This window comes from Camelina sativa, chromosome 6, assembly GCF_000633955.1.
Source record: "Camelina sativa cultivar DH55 chromosome 6, Cs, whole genome shotgun sequence".
NCBI lineage: Eukaryota > Viridiplantae > Streptophyta > Magnoliopsida > Brassicales > Brassicaceae > Camelina > Camelina sativa.
In genome coordinates, this window is record NC_025690.1 from 13,508,680 (window position 1) to 13,520,252 (window position 11,573).

General features: G+C 31.4%; 1 protein-coding gene across 1 annotated transcript; it reads left to right on the top strand.

Annotated features, from left to right (window-relative positions):
- LOC104791210 (ruvB-like 2) lies at positions 9,349-11,096 on the top strand. Its single transcript, XM_010517044.1, has 2 exons — positions 9,349-10,100; positions 10,389-11,096. Exons 1-2 carry the CDS (start codon positions 9,349-9,351, stop codon positions 11,044-11,046), a joined length of 1,410 nt encoding a protein of 469 aa, XP_010515346.1. The 3' UTR covers positions 11,047-11,096.

Here is an 11,573-nt window from a genome sequence, read left to right on the forward strand (position 1 = left end):
GTAAATCTCAGTTTCGATGTCATGAATGCTTTTAGGTTACTGTATATAGTGTCGTTGTTCTTTTAAGTTATTTTATGTCACATTACATTGTCAAAGTAGATTGCAAGTCTTAACAGTTTTTGTCGTCCAAACATATTTTTCGACAAATCATTTGGCTTTTGATCGAAGTAATATGAGTCTCTTTTGTTTGATCCGGTATTAACTATTGATCCTGAGAGTCGTACATCTCGTGATAGATATAACTAACTTTGAGAGTTATGTATGGAGAGGACAGGAAACATATATTTTGAAGAATAACGGAGACGAGGAGGCCAATTCAAATTCAGACTTGTTGTAGGACATGCTAAGCTAGACCACAATGATATCGCATGACAGTGCCATGAACACAATGGAAGTATGGGTTCAAAATGGACTCGAAACAACTCAACAAGTACAAAGCCTTTAAACTCCAAACAGAGTCAAAAGGATCAAGTCTTTTAGATTTCAGTGCAGACTTAGCCAAAGATGATAACGTGTTTGTCAAGTTTTTTTCCACCGATCAAATGTTAGATAGATCTACTGTATACTATTCGAATCTTGCTAGGAAATAATTTTAACCCAAAAGTCTTGAAATTAAACACATCAAACAAAAAATGTTAAATCTTTAAAACGTTATAAATAAAATTGTTTTTCTTTTTAAACCACCACAACATAACAACATTATAAACGTTATATACAAATCCAAAATTACAATCACCAAAAAAAAATGATAATAATTCAGAAAATTTCTCAATTTTTATTTACCTGTCTTAATATATATAAAAAAATTATAAAGATAAATGTTAATTTTCCTTATCATCATTGTTTAATTACCGATTTCTATCTATTTATATAAGTTTCAGTAGGTCGGCAGGGTGCGTGGGTTTCTTTTTTCAATTCGAGCTGGACATGTTTTCCTTTTTTCTCTCTAGTTACGAAATCATATACACAGATCAATACATATTTCCATATACTTTATTTTCCATTTTAAAAAAAATATAAACAGAAATTTTCTTCTATTTCCACCTCAACGCGTATATATATATATATATATATACATCTAAATTAGGTTAACACAACACCACAACCACAACAACCAAAATCCCTATTTTTTTCCTCGGTCTCTTGTGGAAGAAGGACATGAAGATTTCTTTTTTTTTTCTCCTTTGATCGGTCAAGTTAGGAGGCTATGCACGAAACCAATTTGGCCACCAATTTCGCCGGATGAAATACAAGCGATATGGAGAGTTCATCCTGTCAAGCCGAGACTTCCCAAGTTTTTAGGGGTGAGTGATTTAGGTCAGTTTAGGAGGCTATCTACGAAACCAGTTTGGCCACCAATTTGGCCCGATAAAATACAGTTTAGGAGGTTATGTACGAAACCAATTTCGCCACCAATTTCGCCTGAAATACAAGACATAATGATACAAGAGATATGGAAAGTTCATCCTATCCACCCGAGACTTGCCAAGTTTTTAGGGATGAGTGAAATTTCACGAGCTGGAGCCTCAGAAAGAATTTTGTTATATATCGAACATAACAATTTGATCGTAGTGAACAAGAAACGTCCACTACAAAAACAAAGGTTCGCATGTGATGATGAATATTGTGATGATGATGATGATGAATGGTGTGATGATGATGAATGTGATGATGATGAATGTTGTGATGAATGTTGTGATGATGATGATGATGAATGTGATGATGAATGTTGTGATGATTATGATGATGAACAGATGTTCATATGTGATGATGCATTAAAGGAACTCTTCCAAGTTGATACACTCAAGATATTTGAAGTTCCACACGAGTTAGTGAGATTCTTTCCGGATCCACGGGATTGATGACGACATAAATACTATGTGTCGATTCAATTTATTGTATTTTTTGCTGTTGGTTTCTTTTTTTATATTCTGAGATAGATTCATTTAAACTTAATACAATAATACAACTCAGAACCTTTTCTACAGTGGTTAGCATACCTTGCTGCTGATATCTTCATACTAGAATATCGCGCGAGATAAATTTATAATAATTTTAATATATATTAGATTTATTTAAATATTTAAAGTTATATATTTTATGTTTTGATAAATTATATTATGTTTGTTATTTGTTTTGTTTTTAAATAAGTATTTTCGGTCACTTAAAATGAATGATTATTGATTAGTAAAGCACTAAACTGAAATTTTGTATTAATATGAAAGGTTACTTTAAAATATTTAGTATGTATCCCATAATATATAGAGCTCTTCATGTTTTGATGCAAAATCAAGACGTACAAACATTTTTTATGTTAGTAAAAAAATATTGATTAAGTATAAAATAAAATGCGGATGAGCATGTGTCCGCTTTTAACATAATCTATAAAACATCAATATTTTCTAAAGCCAGACACCTCCAAGAAGGGCGAGACAGTAGCTTGAATTTCTCGAATAACCTCTTCTTGAGCCGAAACTCATGCTCTTCCTTTATTCTCTGCGTAATTTATTTCATTAATTAAATAACTAAAGGTAGCATAAATAATTTTGATATTTATATATTACCAGCATGCTTCACACATGCTTAAAAGTTTTATTATTATAATTTGAATGTTTTAGCAATAAAATATTTTAATCTTAATAAATTATACAAATGACTTCAAATGCATTTGTGTTCTAGAAGTAGAATTCTTTCTGTTTCTTGATTAATTGAATTTGGAAAAGAAATTTCTCTGTTAGATATTTCTATATCTTGATCACGTACTTTATATCTATTGAACATACTAAATGCAAACTGAATTTTAGTTGAGAATTGAGTAAAAAAATGTTATTGATATATTATTATATCAAATAAAGGACTATAGAAATGGTTATCGGAAACAAAGTTAATAAATACATACAAACACAGTTGTAACGTTAAGGAACAAATTTCAAGTAATAGTATTCGAAACAATTAATATTTGTTTAAACTCTTTTTCATGGGTAATACATACAAACACACTTGTATAAAATATAGCATGGGTAATAAGTAGCATAAATATTGTAACTAAGATATAAAATCTATTAGAGTTTATGAATTATGATCTAAAACTAAAATTTTTATATTAAAAATTTATCAAATGGATAAAAGAAAAACAAATTACAACATTGATATACAAAATAGACATTTGAAACAGTATTTACCAACATTTACAAGTGAGAATGTGTTATGTGCCTAAGACCTTCTTCATCTAACTCTTTCTAATGAATAACCACATTTAACATGTTCACTTTTATATATGCTCCAAAATTTCGACTCAACTTATTTATTTCAAAACCTACAAATGTCACATATAGGAAAACGTTAAATATTACAAAATTTAGAAAATTATGTGAGAGGTAGAATAAGATGTTTAATGAAGACTTTGTCTAGCTATTTATACATAAATTTGTAGTAGTATGAGAGATTTTTCAGTTTTTTTTTGGTCAAACATCATGTGAGTTATGGTTATATTTCAAAGACTAAATATACCAAAGGTTTTGTCCGTGTTATTTTTTTTTTTGTAAAACACAAACTGTATTGCAATTAATACATTAAAGTGTATTTATATGATGAAAGATTTGTTTTTAGTTTTTTTTTCAAACATCATGGGAGTTACATTTTCAAGAATTAATATGCAATAATTTGTGTTAATGATTACTACTAAAGAAAAATTAAATATTATATTGTTTTAATATCTTGAAATTATTTTAGAATAAATTGATTTAATATTTTGGGACAAAAACTGTGAAACAAATATTATACTTTTTTATCAACAAATAATTATTATAATATTAAAATATTTTTATAGCTTGAAATTAGTAAAAAAATTTAATAACTATCACATTATATTTTTCCAAAATTATGATATTAATATTTAAATCTTTAATTATCAGAAATTTATTTTTCTAAATTGATAATATTAATATTTAATTCTTTCTTATTTGCAAAATTATAATGTTATGGTAATCTTATATAAAGTATTGAAAAATGATACCTATGCAAAATTATCATGTTATGTTAATTATATAAAATATTGATAAATGATATCTATATATAATTAATAAAAGGGTATTGCATAAATGTCAATATATTTTTTAGTACAGAAATCTCATTTAAATTTAGTGAATCTGAAAATAATGTATGTACTTTTGAGAAAAATAAATTAAAAGAATTTAATAATTTAAAAGTGAGGACATGTGTCGAAAATATATGCTGCCAAATATCATCGTGTTATGCAAAGTTAGGAGAAAACATTCTCATACTATATAAGATACTAGATTATGATCCGCGGTACACCGCAGGGCAAGTTTTTATTTTTATTTTTTTTTGTTAATGAACTATTTTAATACTAATTTTGCTAATGTACTATTTTATTAATTTTAGTGATTTAGCATATAATTCATGGTATGCCACAACAACACTTTTTGTTTAATACAATATTAACTAAATCAGTTTGATCTGACATATTTTATATTTGTATTGTTAAAATAGTAAAATAAAGATTTGACCCGTATTGAAGTATCATATTAATGATATTTTATTTTTTAGTATTATCAATTCAATCATGTAATGTCATATAACCCATTATTTTTTATACCTCGTTTATGTTATTTTGAAAATTTAATGTTTAAATATTCATAATTTTAAACTTTTTATTAAGTTTAGGTATATCAGTTATAAATTATGAACTTCTTAAAATTATATAAATTACTATATATGGTAAATTTACTATATATGTATGTTGAACACACACTTTTTATATTAATTGAGTAATATATGTTCGTTTAAAAAAATTCAAATCACAATATATGCAGGAAAAATATGTATTTTTATTAAATTTATGTATTATATGATGATTCACTATATTTAAATTTTAAAATCAATAAAGATGATAGGAGAATAATTTTTTAATATGGAATAAATCATCTAAATATGTATGTTTATTATAGGATATTATATATATGGATATTTAAAATATTTTAATTCTGTTTGGTTATAAGGATAGTAGAAAAAATTAATTATACTTGTTTGGATATAAATATAAGCATTAATTGCATTAAATGTAAAGACTTTCCAAAATGTATTTTTGAGCAAAAGTTGCTGCAAAAATACTAGTATAGATAGACCAATTTTTACATCAAATCATTTTAACAGACCTTGACATAGCAATTCGTTTCCCACGCATTAAAAGACTATGACAAGAAATGTATATGAAACTTGATCAAAAACGTAAGCTCTGGTATTTGACTTATACAATACCGTTTTTGAGATAGTTTCTCTCAAAACATAGCAAAGTTGTTAATCCAAATTCCAAGATATGTTTCACAGGGATATAATAACATACATGAGACAAGAGAGGTTCATGCTTGTCAGAAGAACAAGCTTCTTACAAGTGAAAGTCTTTTCAAACTTTTGTTGGATACTTACAAAATAGTCTGATTTCTAAACAGTAATTATATTTTGCTCTGTTTTTTTTTTGTGTGTATTTGGATTCTTCACAGGTTCTTAGAATACCGAGACTTGGTGCTCAACGTCTTGTTGGTATGAGAACTCAGCCTCAAAAGCTCACATGAAAATGTGATGTCACTGCGGTTCTAGTTCGTTACGGCCTCCCACGGTACTAGACTACTTACTTAATTCTTAAATTAGGCTTTTGACAGTATAAATGACGACTTACTCATATCATGTTATATATATGCCCCATCAATTTTAATTACGTTAAAAGCATAGAGGTTCTTTTTACTTTCTTGTTATTCTTAGGTTATAGGAACCTTAACCCTGAGGTAGAGGAAGGAATTTGCCAAGTCCTCTCTTACATGCGACTTGAATCTGAGGTTCTCTCTGATATATATATATCCTTCATCAAGAAACTTTCCTCCAACATCATCGGCGGCCACGTCGTCATCATCATCGTCTTCTAACAAGAAAGGAGGGAAGTCAAACGTGGAGAAGAAACTTGAAAAGTTCTATAAGCATCAGATATCTCATCTCCAGCTTATGGAGGAGGTTTCAGAGCACAATCATATCCGCTACACTGGAACTTTTCCTTTGGATGGATCACACAGGGGTTTGTTCTAAATTTGGATTTTGAATGGGGAGATTTGTTGTTTGCAGGTTGTATAAGAAGTAAGAACAAATGATTGAATACTAATAATACTTAAAAAAAGCCTTTACTTCCAAAGTAACACCAAGAAATTAATTACTACTTAACACTTGAGTCCTAAAGAGCGCAGCTAATTCTTGAAACACATTTTGGTAAAACTCAAGAAACAAGAAGCAAAGCTTTAGACATAGGTATCGATCAAAGACTTCCTCATTTCACTAGCAACGAAATGAGGCTGAGATTGGATTGGTTTGATGAAAATGCTGTTAATAACAGGTAGCTCTACCGCAATTGTATCTGAACCACAGAAAACGGTCCAGTCGTTCACAGTCAAACCCGCGCATATCACTTGGCTGCCACGGTTCACGGTTCCTGCAACCGAAGGGACCTGAAAAAGATTCGCTAGTTGGACCATTTCTTCTACTTTGGTATCAAAAGGCTAGCTACTAGGCACTATGCAATAAGGTTGAAGTCTGAGGATGTAGCCTTTAAGAAGGAAACGTGGAAGGTTCCACTTGTACAAGGAAAGGTGACTGGAATACTTACAACTAACTCTTTTCTCCAACAACTCTGTGATTGCATCCTGGACATAACTTCTTCCCCAATTCGATTGTTGGATACAATACCCTCCTCAAATTTCTGGAGACTAAGTTAGCGCTGCAGCAATGTGAACAACCAGTAGTTTCCATTCTGCCCAATTATATACCAAAGACGAATAAGCAGAACTTATATTGATGTAAAAAAAAAAAAAAAAAACAGAGGTTATTTAGAAAATGTAATGCTTGTTCATTAATTTCAACATCAAGCTCGAATTATACAAGATTTTGAAACTCAGACGGCATATACAAAAAAATATATACACAATAATCTAGCAGGTCGAGCTAATAATCTTGATTAGCCACCATTAAAAAATTCATTTATGATACTATGGAGGTTTATGAACTTCTCTTAATAATCTACAGTCTACTTGACTGTTTTCAAAGCTACTCTAGACTCTAGTGCTGACAAACCATTCTCAGCGTAAGTTGTTCAATTGAGGTGAAGATAACCTGAAGATAAAAGATTACCCACAGCTGATGTCGGCTCATATTATAAATTTTCATTATTTACAAAAAGCTTCATATTTCTAATATTATATTTGAGGTGTTATTTAAAATTAAAATAAATATATCATACATTATATACTTAACAACATTAAAAATTCATAATATACATTTTATATGTAATTGGAAATCATATATCAAAAATTAATAAAATGTATAAAATGTTAGTAAATTTATTCTCAAACAAATTAAAAATCCATAAGTTACACCCATCTCTAACAAACCAATTATTCAAATTCAACTCTAACAAATCTAACACCCATCTCTAACAAACCAATTCATCAAATTCAACTCCAACAAATCTAACACCCATCTCTAACAAACCAATTTATCAAATCCAACTCTAACAAATCTAACACCCATCTCTAACAAACCAATTCATCAAATCAATAACACCCAAATAGAACCAATTCATTAAATCTAACAAGTCTATCATATTCTTAAGAAATCTAACAAAACTAAATCTATCATAAAAGAGAGAACTTAGGCCATAAGAAGTTGGAGAGACTGGAGGGAGAGATTCGCCAGATTGGAGGGAGAGATTTGCCAGAGATTCGCAAGAGATCACGTGTCGTCGAAGAGAGGAGTCGGAGGAGTGGTTTGAACAAAAAAGAAACGATACGTAGAGAAAAAGAGGAATTTATTTGGTTATATCGATAATATTGACGAAACATTTAATTGCTGCGTTTACCAAAATTTCATCGTAGTTGGTTCCCGGACACATTTTCCGACGGAATATCGATATGTATTTGACAATCTCAAATCTGTCGGTTATTTCCAAGGGCTTTCCAATGGATAACCGACGATTTAGGTTATAAATCCTTTAATTTAATAATTTTTGTCAATAGACATGCATATATTTTATGTATTATATATTTAACCATGGAATGTTTTGTCAAAATAAACATCTACATGATTAAGTCATAAGAAAAAAAATTAAAAAGACAAATAACAAATACTAACCCTTAAGGTATAATACCACATCATAAATAATTTAGACAAACAACCTATTTTTTGGTAAAACACACAAATTTTTAATATTGTAGTTTAAAAGAAGATTAGTTAGTCTATGAAACTCATCCTTTATACATTGCTTCTAAAAAAGTGTGTTACGAAACAAAAATGAGAGTTATTACACTAAAGGCATCTCCAACCCTACTCTATTTTAGAGTAAAAACTCTATTATAGAGCAATATTTGCTCCAGATTGCTAGCAAATCTATTCTTATCTCTATTTTTTTACATTAACTATTGCTCTATTATAGAGTTACTCTATTTTAGAGGAAAAAATAGAGATATACATTGGAGATGATCTAACCCATCGATAAATCGTCGGTATTCCGTTGGTATACTAGACCAATAAAAACCAACAAGAATTTGACACAACGGATCAAAAACTGATATCCGTCAATAATCTGCCGGTTATAATCGACAAAATTACCAACAGTTTACTAATTACCGACAAATAACCAACGGACATTACCGATGGTGTCTTCCAATCGGTTATCCATAAGAAATTTGGACGGATTATCAATGGATTGCATCTGTCGGTAATACAACCGACGAACTCATATGTTGGTAGATATCTGTCTGTAATTATATGTTGTTTTATATGGTTTCAAATTTATAAAACCAAAAATATTGTAAACCGAAAAAACCGAACCATATCCAAACAGTAGTTTTTATATAATTTCAATGTTATAACACCACAAACCTATAAAAAAAAACCGAAACCGAAAAATCCAAACGCCTACCCCTAATTTCAACCCAAAACTCTTGAAATTTAACACATGAAACAAAATGTTTGAATCATTAAAACGTTATAAATAAAATTGTTTTTTCTTTTTAAATCACAACAACTTAACAAGATTACAAACATAATATACAGATCCAAAATTACAAAGACCAAAAACATAGTAATAAGTCAGAAAATTCTCATTTAATTTATATTTTCTTAATATATAAACAAAAAAATATATCAGTTTCCAAAACTCTTATAAAATAGAACCTAAACCTTTACGAAGAAGAAAGACTCTTTTGGTGATTCTTCTCTCAAGTCTAAACCTTTGCGACGAAGCCCTCAAACCCTAACAACCTCTCATTCCTCCGGCGAACTCAAACAATGGCAGAACTGAAGCTATCAGGGAGTCGAGACTTAACCAGAGTTGAACGAACCGGAGCACACTCACACATACGAGGCTTAGGTCTCGACTCAGTACTCGAGCCACAAGTTGTATCCGAAGGCATGGTTGGTCAAATCAAAGCACGCAAAGCCGCCGGAGTAATCCTTCAGATGATCCGAGAACGCAAAATCGCTGGTCGGGCTATACTCATAGCCGGTCAACCCGGAACGGGTATAACCGCAATAGCAATGGGTATAGCTAAGTCGCTAGGGTTAGAAACACCGTTCACCATGATCGCAGGAAGTGAGATATTTTCACTAGAGATGTCAAAGACTGAAGCTTTAACTCAAGCGTTTCGTAAAGATATTGGTGTTAGGATCAAGGAAGAAACAGAGGTGTTGGAAGGAGAAGTCGTGCCGATTTCGATTGATCGACCTGCTTCTTCTAGGGGTGCTGTGAACAAGACTGGGAAGATAACTATGAAGACGACTGATATGGAATCTGATCATGGTTTGGGACCGAAACTGATTGAGGCGTTGGATAAGGAGAAAGTACAGAGTGGTGATGTTATAGTTTTGGATAGGGCTTGTGGGAAGATCATTAAGCTTGGAAGATCGTTTACGAGGTCTAGAGATTACGATGTTATGGGGTCAAAGACTAAGTTTATGCAGTGCCCTGAAGGTGAGCTTCAGAAGTGGAAAGAGGTTGTGCATACTGTCACACTTCATGAGATTGATGTTATTAATAGCAGGTTCGTTTCTTGATACTTCTCTGTTTTTGTTAATGTTTTCAGTTGCTTAGTTTTGAGTTTTAGGTTGAAAAAGATTTCTTCTTTTTGCAATTTTAGGCTTGGAACTGGATAGAGATGGTTACATGATTGCGTATTTGGTTGATGGTTTAGGGTTTAGCTTGTAAAGATCGGTTCTTTTCAACTTTAGGTTTGGACATTTGATACGTTTTCATTAGATACAGATAAGGATTAGTCCTTTTTACATCAAATTCATTAACTGTATTCTTGTTTCATTTATGTGTGTTGTAGGACTCAAGGGTTTCAAGCCCTTTTCACGGGTGATACAGGCGAGATCCGATCAGAAACCCGAGAGCAAATCGATACTAAAGTAGCAGAATGGAGAGAAGAAGGGAAAGCTGAGATAGTACCTGGTCTACTCTTCATCGATGAAGTCCATATGCTTGATATTGAATGCTTCTCATTCCTAAACCGAGCACTCGAAAACGACATGTCTCCTATCCTCGTTGTAGCTACAAACCGAGGAATGACAACGATCCGAGGAACAAACCAGGTATCACCACATGGGATCCCAATCGATCTCCTTGACCGTCTTCTCATCATCACAACGCAGCCTAACACTCAAGACGAGATCAGAAAGATCTTGGAGATACGTTGCCAAGAAGAAGAGGTGGAGATGAAAGAAGAGGCGAAACAGCTTCTGACTTTGATCGGATGCGATACCTCGCTTAGGTATGCGATTCATCTGATCAATGCAGCTGCTTTGGCTTGCCTGAAACGTAAAGGGAAAGTAGTGGAGATTGAGGACATTGAGAGAGTTTATCGATTGTTTCTAGACACCAAGAGATCGATGCAGTACTTGGTAGAGCATCAGAACCAGTACATGTTAAGTGTGCCTATAAACACTGAGGAGGCTATTGCAGCAGAAAACGAATTCATGGAAGTTTGACATTCACTTCATGCGAGTTTGGCTTCAGATTTTTTTTTACCCACTTTTTCTAAAAGCCACTTTAACAAAGCTATTATTACATTCTCTTTTTCTTTTCACAACACCCCAAGGGACTAATGGAAGTTACGGAACGAAAGAAGAGTGTAAAGAAATTAACTAGCTAGAGAAACTACTAAAAAGGCGATTCAAGAACCTATTTTTTCACCTGACTTTATTCGATTAATTGATAGATTCACCATGCGTTTATCAGAGATTAAATTAATGAATCGTTAAGTAACGAAGATAGAGATAATCCTCTGACTCTGAATTCAGTTAGTGAATCTTTATTTGATTTTATTGTAGTAAAATATTTGTAAATTTATTGTTGTCATTAGGTTTCGTGTGTACAAAGCAAGGTAGACTTTTGGTGCTTGCTTGAACATATCCTTGGCTTTATTATCTCCTACGTAGTTGCTAGACCAAATTGTTGATTTCTTGTTTTATAAAAAAAGGTGCGGAAAAGATCGAACCGAACCGAACCGAACTAA